Source organism: Denticeps clupeoides, chromosome 12 (assembly GCF_900700375.1).
Source record: "Denticeps clupeoides chromosome 12, fDenClu1.1, whole genome shotgun sequence".
In the NCBI taxonomy this organism is placed as follows: Eukaryota; Metazoa; Chordata; class Actinopteri; order Clupeiformes; family Denticipitidae; genus Denticeps; species Denticeps clupeoides.
The window spans coordinates 343739-360957 of NC_041718.1; the positions used below are offsets into that span (position 1 = coordinate 343739).

Here is a 17219-nt window from a genome sequence, read left to right on the forward strand (position 1 = left end):
TCTGAATGCGTTTCCATTTGATGTATGAACCAAGTAGCTTTTTGGCATACATCTGGTCTATGTTTTTCCACAATAGTTCCAGGGTGCCATGTTCCCCTTTCTTTGTCCACCACTCCAGCACTACACTGTCCAGTAGTGGTAAGTTTCTGCTGCTGCACTGATCATGATGTGTTTTTATTATCGTTTTTTTCAAGACATTGTCTGTGTTCAAGTTTCCCTGGATCTGCATGACTTAGTAGAAGTGTGGCGACAGGTCTACCAAGGAGCAATTCTGTAGGGGATGTAGATCCCCTGTCTCCTTTGTGTTGTATTGTTTTTTTGATTATGGATTTAATGTGTCTAACGTGTCTTTCAATAAAGACATTACTTTTTGGGTAGTGAGGTGTGTTTTATTCCCCAATCAGCCACACATTTCTTCAAAGTGAAAGTGAAGTGATTGTCATTATGAAACACAACGAAATGTGTCCTCTGTTTTTAACTCATTACTGTGATGAAAGGCTAACAATGCCAAGGTGCCACTGAGCAAAGCAGAGAAGAGTTTAATTATTATAATGATTATAATATTTTTTTTTTTTTATTGACTCCGGGGGTAGGTATGCAGTCAGCCTGCTACTTCAGTCTTAAGTACGCAGGGCTAACGTTGCGCGTTTAATGTTGTCTGCAACTGGTAAACTTTGAAGTCTAGGATAATTAGAGTGCTGTTCCAAAGTTTTGTTTGGGGGTGTGAGGTAGTGTGAAAGTTTGTGCTTAGCATGGGGTGAGTTGTGTATTGTAATTCGGTATGAAAGGTAACCTGTTGTGCTGGAGTCTGTCTGAGGCCCTATTGTCACACTGTACTAACTAACAGCTGCTTCTAGCAACAATAGGAAGCTGAGAGAGACTTCGGGTCGTGTAAACAGGTCTAGTGGAAAAACATGTTTTTGATGCATTGTCTGATGATCCTGCCTCACGGCACACCTTGGCCTTGACCGTGAGTGACACCAAGACATAGTTTAAAACCCGCAAGTTATCTTTACAGGAATGTATACTCCAATTCAAAGCAGTGAAACTACATTCGGAGCAGGACAGTCGTGCATTTAAGGAAAAGGAAATGGAGAAAGAAATTCAACTAAGGCACTTGGAAATACAGCGAGAGCCGTCAATCCCATAGACCAAGCATCTGTACACAATGAGTCGTGTGAGTATTTCTACTGCCATAAGATCGGACATCTTATTGCTGACTGAGCAGAAGGAACAGGCCTCAAAAAGCCTGGTGAAGAAGGGGGTTGACTTTGAAGATACTGTAAATGTGCCCCAGGTGAACGCTTCAGTGCACAAGGAATTCAGTCAATTTTTTTTTATGTGTTCGTCTCTGTGGTGGATCTGAAAAAGTGGTTATGATGTTCTGGTGCAGGGGACCGATATGCTGCTTCGTTGCACTCAGTCCATATTGAGAGCGACTTGTTTTTAGGTTCGGCTAAAGTCGCTACCTGCCCTCACCCATGAAATGAGTACAATTTTTTGTAAGGATTTGGCTGGGGGACAGATCTTTCCCTCTCCTGAGGTGATTAGGAATCCTGTTTGGCTCAGCAAACAGGGAGACCTCTCAGGATACTGCTGTGTTTCCTGTGCAGATTCGAGAGCTCAGTCATGCGCAAATGGACTCCACCACACAGTGCGGATTTGGGCCGGAATACAGTTCACCAGCTGGTGGTTCCGGTTAAATTTCGGCTGCATGTTCTGACTTTGGGACATGATCTTGATTTTGCAAGTCATTTGGGGGTTAAGAAAACGTAAAATTTGATTTTCTGTTATTTCTTCTGGCCTGGCCTCAACTCTGATGTTGTCAAACATGCCTGCCATGTGGCAGGGAAGCGAAGTCAGGTCATTCTACCAGCTCCATTTCAGTCTATCCCAGTGATTGGTGAACTGTTTGAGCATGTCATATTAGACTGTGTGAGTCCTTTGTCGAAAACCAAGGCTGGCAATAGTTTTTACTGACAATCAGGTGTGCTGCTACCCTCTACCCTGAGGCTATTCCTCTTCGTTCACTAACAACAAAACTGATCGTTAAAGCACTGATTTGTTTTCCTTTGGTTTACCTGAGGTGGTACAAACAGACCAGGAGTCAAATTATTTGTAACAATTGTTTAAGCAGGTCCTCTCAGATCTCTCTATTAAGCATGTGACCTATCATCCAGAGAGTCAAAAGGATTTCTGAAACGCTTTCACCAAACTTTCCATACACCAACAATGTTCTGGGTGTATAGAAACAGAGAAAGAGTGGGATGAAACTCTTCTGTTGCTGTTGTTTGCTATTCCTGAGACCTTGCAAGATTTGCTTGGGTTTAGTCCTGCTGGGGAATTCGGGGATGTTGCTGAAGATGTTGCGTGAGCATCGGGAGTCAAAAAAGCCTCAATCACAATGTATTGGATTATGTTCCTTTCGATGTTCCTTTAGTTCCTTTCGAGAACGCCTGCACACCTGTGATTTATATTTACAGCATTTATCAGAGGCCCTTATCCAGAGTGACTTACAATCAGTAATAACAGGGACAGTCCCCCTGAAGCAATTTATGGTTAAATGTCTTGCTCAGGGACACAATTGTATTAAGTGGGATTTGAACCTGGGTCTTCTGGTTCATAGGCGAGTGTGCTACCCACTAGGCTACCACCACCTACTACCACCTGCGTGTGATACTGCGCATAGAGCTCTGTCTTCAGCTTAGAGTAAAATGAAAAAAAGCTATGATCGCAAATCTATGGCATGGTCAATTCAGCAGGGAGACCAGTTTTGAGTTATAAAGTCTACCACTGGCTCTGCCCTTCAAGACAAATACACTGGTCCGTATGTCATTGACTCGAACCTGAATGACACTGAATGTGTAATTGACACTCCTGATTGGAGACGTGAGTGTGTCATGTGTGTCATATGTTTGAAGCAAGAGCTGCTGCCTAATGATTTTGTAGTATGGCCTGTGTGTCTGTAACTCCTCTTTATTCTCCTGAGGAGAATGGTCTCAGCCTAGGTGGGGTGCCTATGTCAGGTGCCCGGCTTCAGAATTTGGAAATCCTGCAAGACTTTAAACCGCTGTTATCAGGCTTATCAAATAATCGATCGACAGAGGTACAAAAGTTAATAGTAATTTCCTGCATTATTCTCAGACATTCCTTTTTGATCCAGTGTGCTGGCCAATGACGTTGATGTGGGGGATCATGCAACTATTAGGCAACATGCTTATCGCATCAACCCTATGAAGGGAGCAGTGATTCAGGCTGAGGTAGATTATTTGGTCAGCTACGGGCTTGAGTGCATGCAGTTCTTCATACACATTGGTTCCTCAGCCGGACAACATATTCAGGGAAGGTGAATGATTACCGGAAGGTGAATGTGGTGCCAGGGAGCCAGGGGAGGGACCGGGGCCGCCACTCCTGACCTCGCCGGGAGCCAGCCCGAGGTACCGGGTCCTCCAAGGGGAGGATACAGCAGGGCAGGAGCCCTGTGGTTGCCGCCGTCCACCCTGCTGCCTCCACTGATGGTCGTAGCCCTTGGAGGGGGGGCTCTGTCAGGATTGACTGCAGCTGGGCTCATCACCGGTGGCCAATCCTGACGGTGCATAAAAGCTGGACATTTCCGCCCCTTCAGAAGGGACGACATTTTCGTGGACGTTAGTGCACTGTTGTATATTAGTGTATTTTCAGTTCTGGCAATCGGCACACGCCTGCGAGCAAGTTTGTGTTCTTTATTTAAGTTAAATTGTTTTCGGCCACTCACAAACAGGGTTTTTTAATAAGAATAGAGTACATTAACATAGACACACAGAACACTATAAAACTGGATGTGGGCTAGACACAATGAGGATACATTTATAAACACTCCGGGCCCCCACTCTGACCCTGCACCAGACTCCCCGACCGCCTCTATCACCACCTCAGCCCACCGTCACTCCTCCAGACCATAGGGGGGAACCCAGGCAGCTTTTCGGGAGGGTTTGTGTGCATACTGCACTTCCCCCTCACACCTCCGCCTGACCTGCCCTATTCATCCGGGGAGACGGGACACCCAGCAGATCAGCATGGCGCGGTCAGCTGGGTCCCTTCCTCCACATCTGATGCCACCGACCTCCCGACTCACTCTCCCGGCCGTCCTGGAATGGAATCAGCGAGTCATCTCCACCACAGCCTTTGTGGATTCCGGGGTGCCTGGAAATTTCATAGACCACTCCTTCATCCGACAACATCACATTCCAGGGCGTGGTGTTGGAGTGGGGAGCACACTGCCATCGCCATTGCCTTCTGCCACAGCCCTCCCCGTCTGCCTCCTCGAACCCAGAACCGACCCGTCTTGTCCTAGATCATGTCCCCTCCTGCTATCACGACCTAGTCACCGTCTTCAGCCCAGCCAAAGCTGCCCAGCTGCCTCCCCACCGACCAGGCAACATGACCATTGACCTGCTGCCAGGAACCACTCCCCCGAAAGGACATCTCTACTCCCTCTCGAAGGCAGAGCAATTGGCCATGGAGCGGTTTGTGGCAGAGGCGCTTCAAAACGGCACCATCCGTCCATCGACTTCCCCGGCCGTGGCAGGGTTCTTCTTTGTGACCAAGAAGGATGGTGGCCTGCGACGTTATTTTGGTGGGCATTATTTTTCGAGCAATTCAACTTTCAACTCTCCTACTGTCCCGGGTCCAAAAAACAAAAAGCAGATGCTCTTTCCCGTCAACACGCCCCAGACTCACCATCCTCTGACCCCGAACCCGTTCTTCATGAACCACTTTAACCAGCGCTGTCTCAGTACTATGATGAGGTCTAAATCCCAACTGATATACTGTACTTCATAAATGTTGTAACTGTGTAGCTTTTTGTTATGAACGGGAAGTTACATATTGGTCTATAATTTGAAAGCTGACTTCGATCAAGATCAGTTTTTTTAATCAGGGGGCCAGTGCTAAGAGACAAATGAATACTTATAAACACTCCGGGCCCCCACTCTGACCCTGCACCAGACTCCCCGACCGCCTCTATCACCACCTCAGCCCACCGTCACTCCTCCAGACCATAGGGGGGAACCCAGGCAGCTGGGACGGTCAACCCTCACACCCGAAGAAAAGCAGCGGCGAACCAGAGGGTCACCACAGCTATCACCACCGTAACAACTAAGCTTCAGGAATCTTCAAATGCACCAGTGTTATAATGGACACATAACACCACGACACTGGACTAAACCTACTTTGCACTGTCTAGTACCTCCAAACATGGACAGATGCTCTATACTAGACTTTGGACTTTTCCACCTCTACAACTGTAGGACTTTTTCTGGCCACACTTTGATGGTCCTCACTGATGGCTTTACACGGTTGATGAGGGGGGAGTACTTGGGGGTGAGAAACAAAGAAAGGTGATCTGATTGTCCGAAGTGGGGGAGGGGGGTCACAGCATAGGCTTCAGCCATGTTTGTATAAACTTGATCCAGGGTTTTGTTTCCTCTGGTGTGACAGAGAATGTTTTTATGAAATTTAGGGAATACAGTCTTCAAATTGGAGTGATTAAAATCCCCCGCCACAATGTATGCAGCCTCTGGGTGATCAGTCTGTTGTTTACTGATGGCCGCATGAAGTTCGTTCATAGCAAGCTTGGCATCAGCATCAGGAGGAATGTAAGCAGCAGTTATGATGGTAGATGTAAACTCCCGCGGCAGATAAAACGGTCTGCACTTAACCATGAGAAACTCTAGGTTAGCTGAGCAGTGTCTCCCAATGATAGTAGAGTTCGTGCACCAAGCTTTGTTAACATAGATGCACAATCCCCCAGCTGTGGTCTTACCGGAGTCATCCGCCGTTCTGTCTGCCCGGAGAATGTGGCGCTCAGCTAGAGCAATAGCTGAGTGGCGCACGGCACCGGTTGATGATATCGACCCCTGGAGAGTCAGCGAAACCCGTAAGCGGCAACGTCGGTGGGTGAGTGAGCGAAACGAGGACGATGGCGTCAGCAGCAGCAAGGAAGTGATGTGGGCAGTGAGTGCAGAGGATGCGACCCCCACGATCTTGGACGTCCACTTCCCTCCACGCCGCACACCCACCACCATCTTTGTTTGATCAGCTAGAGGCTGAGCCAGGGATAGAAATCTGCCCCACCACCAAACCCAGAGCCAGTCAGTATCTGGTGCAAGAAGACCCAGCACTGGCAGGCTGCGAGAAGCTGTGATCCTGGCTGTGCCCTCTGAGGAGGTCCTGGAGAGAAAGAGAGAGACGACCATCTCTTCTGTCTGTCTCTGTCTGTGTGTGTGTGCATGTCATTTCTGTCCGTATGAGTCCTACGGTAGCCGGTAAAGAGGGCAAGCCAGGCATGGGCCTGCGTCTGCCTCCAGAGGGGCGGAGCACCATAGAGCCCTCTGGAAGGCATGAGGACCCAGCTGGGACAGGTAGGAAGAGGGACTGTTTGTCCCAACAGATGCAGAAAGGGCTAGCCGGATTGTCTGGCAAAGTCCCCACCTTGGCACATGGGATGTGCAGCGAAAGGGGCTGCATGGTCCAAGAAGGCACCAGACAGGTGTGCCGTGAACGGTCGCCGGAGGCTCCAGGACCGCCTCCCTGCGCGGTGTGCGGTGCTGGCCGCTCTGCCAGCAGAGACGTGCAGCAAGAGGGGGTGCATGATCCCAGAAGGCACCAGACACGGGTGCCGTAATTGGTCGGCGGACGGTCCGGAACCACATCTCTGCATGGTGCAGGAAGAGAAGCTGGGACGGGGGCCGCCATTCCGGACCACGTCGGGGAGCCAGTCTGAGGGACCGGGTCCTCCAAGGGGAGGAGACAGCAGGGCAGGAGCCCAGTGGTTGCCGCCGTCCGCCCTGCAGCCTCCACTGATGGTACTGCTGGGGCTATGTCAGGTTTGACGGCACCAATCCGGACAGCCATTAAAAGCCGGTGACTCCGCCCCTCTGCAGGGACCACATTTCCGTTGTCTCTGTGTGTGAACTTTCTTTAAAGTGTATTTTGAGTTCTGGCAATCGCCACATGGCTGCGGGCTTGTTTATGTTCTCCCCTTTATTCCCCTGTTTTCAGCCATTGTGCTGGTTTTGGTTTCAGTTATTAATAAAATCCTTGTTCCCATCATGTCCCATCTCTGCGCTTCCATCCCCCGTCAGCTTGCCGTCGTGACAGCAGCAATAAAAGGCTCACAGAACTTGGTGGTGACGTGAAGTTGCTGGAGCTTGGTCCTGAGTAGAGTTATGGTGGGCACCAACCATCCCATGTGTACAGTGGTTTCTCCTTGAAGAACATCAAGTGCCTTTGCAACTGGGCTCGTTGTCTTATATTCAGCAAGAAATTAAATTCGGCCTGAAATTCATAAATCTGAAAAACACAACATGGAACATTTAGCCTACTTAATGTTTAACCTTCAACTGAATGAACTGATGCAAGGAATAACATCCATAGTAAATATGTTTGCTGCAAATCTTGTCATAGTGCATACGTCTACAGCATTTGAGGCATAAAACTGTGACAATTTATTGTTAATGACATATCTAACTGAAAAGCAGAAAAACAAAACACTTACTTAGGTATATCTAGTTCACTGCAGACAGCTGCAAGGGCTGCTTCACATTTCTTCTACAGCTGAGAAGAGTGAATTCCACCTTGTAACAGCAGGAATACGAGTTAGAGTTTGCAGTGGTGTTCTATTTCTTCAGATACAATGGTTGATCTTGAACTTTTGTTCAACATGCTAAAGTATTTTGTAAATGTTAACCTTGACAAGTGCTTGTACAGTAGGTTGACTTCTGCTTTAGAAGCATCAACTTTTTGATTGTCACTTGCAGAGTCAGACTGTAACGAAGTACATTTACTTGAGTACAGTACTTAAGTACAATTTTGAGGGATCTGTACTTTACTCGAGTATCATTTTTGGGGAGTACTCATGACTTTACTCAAGTACATTTGTTGTTTCCCTCTCAAACACGATTGGATTGTGCAGGCGCCACTGATTGGGACAGCCTATCAGCAATCACCTTCAGCTCTCCGCCAAAGTCAACTCCATGGTCAGATAATGATTTTGATAAGAGACGAAACCATGGATGAAACAATGGATGAAGACGCAGCAGGTCCATCCCGGGAATGTGCCAACCCGTGGCCCCACCTCGCCAAACTATTTCAATTTTCTGAACAAGTTAATGATAGTTTTCGCTTCAAGTGTTTGCTGTGTTTACCAAAACAGAACTTCATCACCACCTACAAAAATTCATCCTCCAACTTGCGGAAGCATGTTTGTTGAACTGTAAGGCTTGAATGCCTGTTCAAGTGGGGAAACGCTCTTGAGTGTACTTATACCTGTCTTGTTATACCATAAAAAATTGCTGTAGCCTACAATTGTATTTAAATACATGAGAGATATGCTACCCAAAGTCTTGTATTTGCCTGACCTAATATTGCAGCACTTGTTAGAATGTCAGAAGCACCTAAATACTTTACTGGTTTGCGTAAATTAAAGTAAGTTGCACCAGTAAATTTAAAAGGTTAGTCTGGAACCATTGGAAAATTATGAACAACCTTCATAATTAATAATACTGCTATGTAGACTACATGATGTATCTTTTCTAATATTTATTAGTTTATTATAGTGTAAACTGAAATATTTTACTGTGTTTTACAGAGAAAGCATGAGACACATCTAGAGGAATACTGTCAACTGACTTCAACAGCCTGCAAGAGGCCATCAGAAGGTGGAACAGGCTTCAAGGCGAAGCAACTGAAGCTGCTGGAGGCCAAGCAGGTGTCTCAGAAGACGGTTGATCGGACCATCTTCCGCTTCATCGTTCAAGGTCTCCAGTCCTCCCTGGTTGAGCCACCATCCTTCCAAGACCTTATTGCAGAATTACAACCGAGTAGTGCTGTCATGTCCCGCACAACGGTGCGCCGCAAGATTGATTCAGCTACATCTAAAATGAAAGAACGTCTCATGAACGAAATGAAAACGGTACCATACATTGACACCACTACTGATTGTTGGACGGCCAGGAGAAGGAGCTTTATAGGTGTAACAGCCCACTGGCTCGATCCTTGCAGTTTTGAACGTCGTTCAGCTGCCCTTGCTTGTCGTCAACTAAGGGGCTCCCACACATTTGATGCCTTGGCAGCTGTTTTGACCGACATTCATGCAGAGTATGAAATAAGTCTAAAGGTTGTTAGAACTACAACAGACAACGGCTCGAATTTCGTCAAAGCGTTCCGTGTCTTTGGTCAGCAGGAAGAAAATGAAGAGTTAGTTGCAGAAGGCACAAACAAAGAAGAAGTAGGAGAAGATTGTGATGCATCTGATGTTGAAGAGGAGGTGGAATTCATGGATGTGGAAGCCATTCTGGAGGAAGATGATGGGCTTCAGTATCAGCTGCCGAAACATCATCGGTGTGCATGCCACTTACTAAATTTAGTTTCCACAGTTGATGTTGATCGGGCTAATAAGACAGACGCTTACAAGAAATTGTCCAGATCAGCCTTTTCTAAGTGTCAGGCACTCTGGAATAAAGCATCAAGGTCTCCTCAAAATGCAGAGCTTATAGAGGAACACTGTAAGCTTCACTTGGTACAGCCTAATTCAATTCGACGGAACTCCTCTTTCATGGCTGTGGAACGTGTGGTCAGAATTATTAGAGACCAAGGAGAGGGGTCTATGAGAACAGTCTGTGCTGCACTCAGTGTTCCAATGTAAGTAGCTTGTGTTAATGTATAATTGTGTTCTTATTTTTTTTAGAGTAATGCTTACCACATTATCTGCTGTAGGTACATAAACAAATAAATAAATGTCCAGCATTGCACAGTGGTTCTGTATACATTTTTAAAAAATATGTGTTTGTTTATTTTCTTGTTTTTATTAGGTACAGGGAATATGTCACCACCATGAGTCCAGTTGCGAAGTCCTTGAACATACTACAAGGAGAAGTCAACATTCAGATGGGCTGGCTGCTCCCGACAATCACCACCCTCACAACCAAGCTTGAAAAGTCCAGACCGTCAATCAGATTTTGCAAGCCACTTGTTGATGCTCTTCTTGAAGGTTTGAGGAAGGTTGCAAGGTTCAAAATCTCTTGGACCAGCAATGACACAGTCCTACAGTTTGGTAAGGAAAATGTTTGTTTTTTGTTTTGTTTGCTTGCTTTACATCCAACAATGATTCTATGCAGCTGTTTACTTACAGAGTAATAATAACAAAAAGATGTGTTAGTTGGTGTGATTCTGTGTTTCTAATCAAGGCCTTAGTTATATCAAGGAACATCTGCCAGAACACGATGAAGGTCTTTGGTCTCCTGATACCACATCAACCTCTTCTGATGAAGATGACTTCTTCTCCAATGTCATGCAGACGCATTCCCATTAGATAAGTAAGCAACTTGATGGATACCTAGCTGCTACAACTGAAGGAGTGAATACACTGGCCCCATATCCAGCTGTGCGTAACCTCTTACTAAAGCTCAACACAGCCCTGCCAGCTTCAGCAGCATGTGAAAGGCTTTATAGCATAGCAGGTTTGCTTTTCACCCCAAGAAGGGGATCAACTTGAGGAGAATTTGGTTCTCAAAATTCTGTGAATGAATTGAACAAGGACTTCATGACATTTGATTGAATTGAAGTACAGTACACACACATACACAAGAGTTGTCAAACATAGATTGTGTAGAATGGTGTTATTCAGCTTAAAGTATTTTCTCCTGCCTTTGGCTGTATGTCAATGTCAGAGGAAGGGGCTTAATATTGTCACTCAAATGAGCTGAATTTTATTTTTCCTTATTTGTACGCTGACCTAAACACAGCTGATTAGCTGATTTTCTTTAATCACTTAATCACGGTCAGGTTCAGAGGTGTGTCAGAACATTGCTATATTGCCTTTGCTGGTTTAGGTTTATAGATTTGATTGATGAAAAAACAGAGAAACTCACATGTACACACAATTGTTGGCTGAATTTTCTTTTCTGATATTACACATTAATGTAAGCTGAGCATTTGCTTTTATGTTCTTGAGTATGCGGTGTGTTTAACACAGTCAGGTTCAAATGTGGGTGCAAAAAATCCATTAAAACTCTAGCAGAGGTTTGTCAGAGCGTTGCCATTGTTGTGCTATTGCCTTGTGGGCAAGTGAGAAATGTTAAATAAAGCCACATGGTAAAAAGATGAAAATGACTTTTTACTTTCAATTCCTTTTACATTCTCCAAGGTATTAACATTAACATTTTTCATAACTCCATGTAGGATGTTTCTGTATGCAATATTTAGAAAATTCACTCTTGTACTCTTGATACTCAAGTACTTTTAAAAACAAGTACTTCAGTTCTTTTACATAAGTAGACATCTGACTGTAGTACTTTTACTTGTACTTCAGTAAAATTTAGCAAGGGGTATCTCTACTTTTACTCAAGTAATGAACCTGTGTACTCTGTCCGCCTCTGGTCACTTGTGATACACAGCAGCACAGCACATGGTGCACACAGTGAAATTTGTCCTCTGCATTTAACCCATCTTTCTTAGTGAGCAGTGAGCAGCCATGACAGGCGCCCGGGGAGCAGTGTGTGGGGACGGTGCTTTTGCTCAGTGGCACCTTGGCGGATCAGGATTCGAACCGGCAACCTTCTGATTACGGGGCCGCTTCCTTAACCGCTAGGCCACCAATTGAGGAGGCACAGCGATGGTGCTTGGGAAATTCCTTTGCTTGGGAAAACCATAGAGATTCCCACAGATTGGCTTGTTTGATTGGTGGGGTTAACAACAGATTATGAACATTCAGTGGATGACTGCCTTTTGAGGGCAGCTGAAGTTAGGTGTGTGTTCCTCTGTAGACGAGTGGGGTGTTTTTTCTGTGGAGAAAATTAATGCACAGAATGAGATTCATATTATTTTCTCAAATTACAAGCTCATACTATCTAGGACTTGTGCTGTATTAAATGTCAAGCTTGAAGTTCAAGAATGAAGGTCCGACTACAAATTAGGAAGCAGTTTTACTTGTCTATGCAATTATATTGCCTAGCCTTAGAATGTGTTTAAATCAACCAGCTGTAGAGCTGAAAACCTATAGCTTTGCAGAAGCTTTGCAGAATTCGCTTATATATCACACAAACAACTGTAAAATTAGTCAAGAAAAAAAAGTGATGAAAAAAATAATATAAGTTCAGATAACATTTGGCAAAGAATTTCAATGTTACATCATAGCCTACTGCTAGCAAGAAAACCATGGCATGTCTGCATGTACCCAACTATGCTACATCACTATTGTGACAATATTGTGTCAATGAGTGACTGATAATAAGAAACTTTCAGCTTACCTCAATATGCATTTTTAAATTAGACGGAGAGTTTTTAAAAGCCATTAGCTTAGAAGGCTGGTCTTCCTGGATACCAAACTGCTCGCTGGTGCCTGGCTGAGACATTTCGGGAGATTGTAACTACTGATTGTAAGTTGCTCTGGATAAGGCCGTCTGATAAATGCTGTAAATGAGATGGGAGTCATGCCAACAACACTTATTTCTTATATAGCCCAAAATCACATACAGTATGTCTCAATGGGCTTTGACAGGCCCTACAGTTGACACCCCCAACACTTGACCCTTCTGCACACAAGGAAAAACTCCACACAAAAAAAACTCCAGGAGAGAGAAAAAAGAAAGGAAGAAACCTTAGGAAGGAGTGATACAGAGAGCGACCCCCTTCCAGGGTAGAGTGAGCCTGCAAATGGTGTCAGTGCAGGGTTGGGGATGATATAATAATAAGTCCTACAGTTGTAGGGTTGGAGAAGTCCAGGATGTAGTTAGTGTCATGGTCTAGATTACGTGTCCATAATGATGTTACTGGTGCATTTGAAGATCCCTTTAGCTGTAGTTGTAACGGTGGTGGTGGCTGTGGTGACCCTCTGGATTGTTTCATGGTATGTCCTTGTTAAGCAGTTGTCAGGAACCAGGATTTATTTGCTGGTCTCTTCACTGGGGTCTGCCAGTAGTCTGGGTGCTTGATTCCGTGTCTCGGAGAAAAACAAACAGAAGCAGCGGCAGACGGTTGCACTGTACGACCGATACTGAAATACGTGGTTATAGTGGTATATTGGTGCTACAGTGGCCCGGTACCCTAACTAGGGTGAATTTAACTTTGTCTGTGTCTAACAGGGGGACTCTGTGATAAACTGGACTTTATAATTGACACTGCATGAAGTGAAATGAGGGTCTAGGACTTAAACAAAAAGCCAGTTACTATTGATGGAGTGTGATGTAATTTGCATCATGTGTAGGCGCAAAAGACGATAGAAAGAACAATAAGGTTTTGGAATTGTGTATGTTTATACTTCTCAACCACCACAAAAAAACAGAAAAAATAGAAAAACAGATAATTGCGTGAAAATGTAAGGAGTAGAAGTTAAAAAATAATTACATACGTAAAGTATAGATAACCAAAATTTCTACTTAAGTAAGGTAACAAAGTATTTAAGTATTTATACTTCATTACTTGACACCTCTGCTAAGTCACGACCTGCAGACTTTTCAAGGTAGAATACACCTCACCGGTACCTGCTGTCACCACAGGCTCGGAAGCCTCAGCTCCCCAGCCACGGCTGCTGACAAGGTGGAGTGAATCTCCATAGTCTCCGGCCCATCGCCCCAGCTCCCCAGATCGAGAACAGCTGCCGCTGGTAAACGGCAAGTCTCTGAATAAGAAATTTTTTATCCTCAATGACTTTTTTTCTTCACATGGATTGAACGTACTTTGCATTCAAAGACATTCATAGGTTGCGGGATTGAGTCTCACCGAAGTCGCTTTACTTTGGGTCAGTGGTGGCCTAGCAGTTAAGGAAGCGGCCCCGTAATCAGAAGGTTTGCTGGTTCAAACTGAGCAAAGCACCATCCCCACGCACTGCTCACCGGGCACCTGTCATTGCTGCTTACTGATGTTGTCCCACCCAGACTCATTAAAGATACTTTTGTGGATCTAGGTCCCAGCATTCAGAAATTGCTTAATAGTACCAATACCAATAGTACCAATAATCAAGAAACCTCATCTAAACACCCCCACTTAGAAAATGTTAGACCAATCTCTAAGCTAGAGTGGTTTAGATCGTACCTCTATGACAGAGGTTTTTCTGTCAGCTTTGGTGAATGTACATCCTCCTGGACTCCTGTGCACTATGGGGTGCCCCAGGGCTCTGTACTTGGCTCTTTGCTGTTTTTTTTATAAACACTCCCACTAGGAGCCACTTTAAGAAAATATGATATTTCATTCCATTTTTATGCCGATGATATGCAAGGCTATCTGCCCCAAAAAAACAGACACATACAAGCTTTTCAAACCATTACATTTACATTTACATTTACGGCATTTGGCAGATGCCCTTATCCAGAGCGACTTACAACGTGCTTAAGTTACTATCGATGAAGAGATCAATTCCGGTTCACTAGGACCCCAACTATGAATACATCTATTTTATTCACTGTTGTAGATTCTGTACACAAGTTCGACAACAAGAAAATTACAATTTAATCTAAATATTCTTTAAAGAGGAAGGTCTTGAGCTGTCATTTGAAGGTGCTCAGTGACTGAGCTGTTCTGACCTCGAGGGGAAGTTCATTCCACCACAGAGGGGCCAAGACAGAGAAGAGTGTAGATTAATGTTTTCCTTTTACCTTCAGAGATGGAGGGACCAGGAGAGCAGTACTGGAGGCTCGGAGTATACGAGGTGCAGTGCGAGGTGTAATAAGGGCTGTGAGGTAGGATGGTGCTACTCCATGTTTGGCTTTGTAGGCCAGCATCAGTATTTTGAACCTGATGCGTGCAGCTACTGGGAGCAAGTGGAGGGAGCGTAGCAGAGGGGTGGTGTGGGAGAATTTGGGAAGGTTGAAGATTAGTCGTGCTGCTGCATTTTGTATTAGTTGTGGAGGTTGGATGGTACATAGAGGTAGACCAGCTAGAAGGGAGTTACAGTAGTCCAGTCTTGAGATTACTAAGGACTGAACCAGTAGTTGGGTGGCCTGGGTTGACAGATAAGGGCGGATTCATCTGATATTGTAGAGAAGGAATCTAAATGAGCGGGAAAGATTGCTGATGTGAGTTGAGAAGGAGAGTTGGTTGTCTGTTGTTACGCCATGGTTGCGGGCTGTTGCAGAAGGAGAGAGCTGCGAGTTGTCTAGGTAAATAGCAAGATCCTGATGTGGTGAAGAATCTGCTGGAATGAATATTAGTTCAGTTTTGGTGGGATTGAGTTGGAGGTGATGCGCTGCCATCCAAAACAAGATGTCGGTTAGACATGCAGAGTTTTTGGAAGCAGTATATAGGTCAGAGGGAGGAAAGGAGAAGAGGAGTTGTGTGTCGTCAGCATAGCAGTGGTAGGATAATCCATGTGAGGAAATGACCTCACCAAGTGATCTCGTGTAGAGGGAGAAAATGAGAGGACCTAGCACCGAGCCTTGAGGGACACCAGTGGAGAGTCTACGTGAGGTAGAGGTGGATCCTTTCCAAGTCACTTGGTAAGATCGCTCATCAAGGTAGGAAGCAAACCACTGCCATGCTGAGCCCCGAATTCCAAGCCTCTTCAGGATTGACAAGAGAGTCTTGTGGTTAACGGTGTCAAATGCAGCAGAGAGGTCAAGGAGAATAAGAACCGATGACAGTTTTGCCAATCTGGCTGCATGTAGCTGCTCGGTAACCGCCAAAAGGGCAGTCTCGGTGGAACGAGCTGTTCGGAAGCCAGACTGGTTAGGATCCAGGAGGTTGTTCTGTGATAGATGGAGTGATAGCTGGTTGTAGACACAGCGCTCAAGGATTTTGGATAGAAATGAGAGGAGGGAAACTGGTCTGTAATTGTTAATGTCTGTAGGATCAGCAGTGGGTTTCTGAGTGCAGCGTTTGACACTATCGATCATGCTATTCTCCTTGCCAGGTTAGAGAATGCTATTGGGATTAAGGGAACAGCCCTTGAAAGGTTCAGATCAACCGATATCAGTTTGTGGACATCAATGGTGTTTCGTCTTCACATAGTAAAGTAGAGTTTGGTGTTCCACAAGGTTCTGTCCTAGGTCCGTTACTTTTTTCTCTATACATGTTACCTTTAGGCGACGTCATCCGCAAACACGTTATTAGCTTTCATTGCTACGCTGATGACACACAGCTGTATCTGTCAGCCATGCCAGATCAGAGGCAGCAGCTGAACAACATAGAGAATTGTCTGAAGGACATTAGACAGTGGATGCTTACCAAATTTCTACTGTTAAACCCTGACAAGACAGAAGCGCTTGTACTTGGGCCTCAAGCAGCCAGGCATAAACTGGCTGACTACACCATAACCCTGGATAGCCTTTCTATCTCACCGAGTATTGAAGTGAAGGATCTAGGTGTCATCATTGATGCAGGTCTCTCATTCAATTCGCACATAGATAATGTCACTAGTGTAAGGATGGACATCACGGGAGCCTGCTTTTGTGTTGCATAACAGCTGTCTGCAGGGGGAGGTGTGACATTCCTTTGTCGACGGTTGTGGGTGAAGATTCGGCACCCCTGTTTTACATGCCTTTTGTCGTCGACGGTTTTGGGTGAAGATTCGGCACCCCTGTTTTACATGCCTTTTGTCTGACAGGAACGTGTGAAGTATCAGCCGTCAGGACCACCCACCCTCTTTGTCTTCCCCAAATGGGAGACACCGGGGGCGTGACATCAGAAACAACAGGTTCTAATTGGTCAGTGACAACTTCCTGTAGGCCAGGGGTATAAAGGTCTGCTCAAATGTGGAAAAGGGACTCTGAGCTTCCTTGCTCAGGGGGTTTTCCATCGGAAGCCGGAAGGCTTCTGAGTCTTTCTCTCCCCCTCTTTTTCTCTTCTCCCTCTTTACTCTTTCTTCTCATTTTTATTTTCTCTGTAACCTTGGTACCTTTTTACATTTCAATGTTCACATGTAACTCAATAATTATTTACCGGTGTTAATAAATTAGAAACTGTTCATTTTTAACCTCTATTGTGCCATGCCTCTTTCTGCCAGGTAACATCAAATTGGAGTGAGAAAGAGGTGTGCGAGAAGGAGGAAGCGTGGCAAGTGAGCCGGTATCCATGCTAGGTTAAAAGCTAACCACTTCTAACTTCCCGGGAAGAGATAAGACATTGCTGCGTTCTTATCTTCATCAAAACTTGGCTGCATGATCCAGCTGCTAATCAGGTAAGACATGCGGCGGTGGCCTGTGTGTCTACATCAATAACAGCTGGTGCAGGAATACTGCGATAGTCTC

The 17219-nt window shown here is 45.3% G+C and overlaps 1 protein-coding gene across 2 annotated transcripts; it reads left to right on the forward strand.

Annotated features, from left to right (window-relative positions):
• The first annotated feature begins 1051 nt into the window (after nucleotides 1-1051).
• Nucleotides 1052-16609, forward strand: LOC114801150 (uncharacterized). Of its 2 annotated transcripts, none has more exons than XM_028999144.1 (5): nucleotides 1052-1177; nucleotides 8630-9681; nucleotides 9852-10093; nucleotides 10227-10355; nucleotides 16577-16609. In XM_028999144.1, exons 1-4 carry the CDS (start codon nucleotides 1169-1171, stop codon nucleotides 10349-10351), a joined length of 1428 nt encoding a protein of 475 aa, XP_028854977.1. In that variant the 5' UTR covers nucleotides 1052-1168; the 3' UTR covers nucleotides 10352-10355; nucleotides 16577-16609. The 2 variants fall into 2 exon arrangements, with proteins under 2 accessions (XP_028854977.1, XP_028854978.1); XM_028999145.1 differs by having other exon boundaries at nucleotides 8630-9381.
• Nucleotides 16610-17219: the final 610 nt, after the last annotated feature.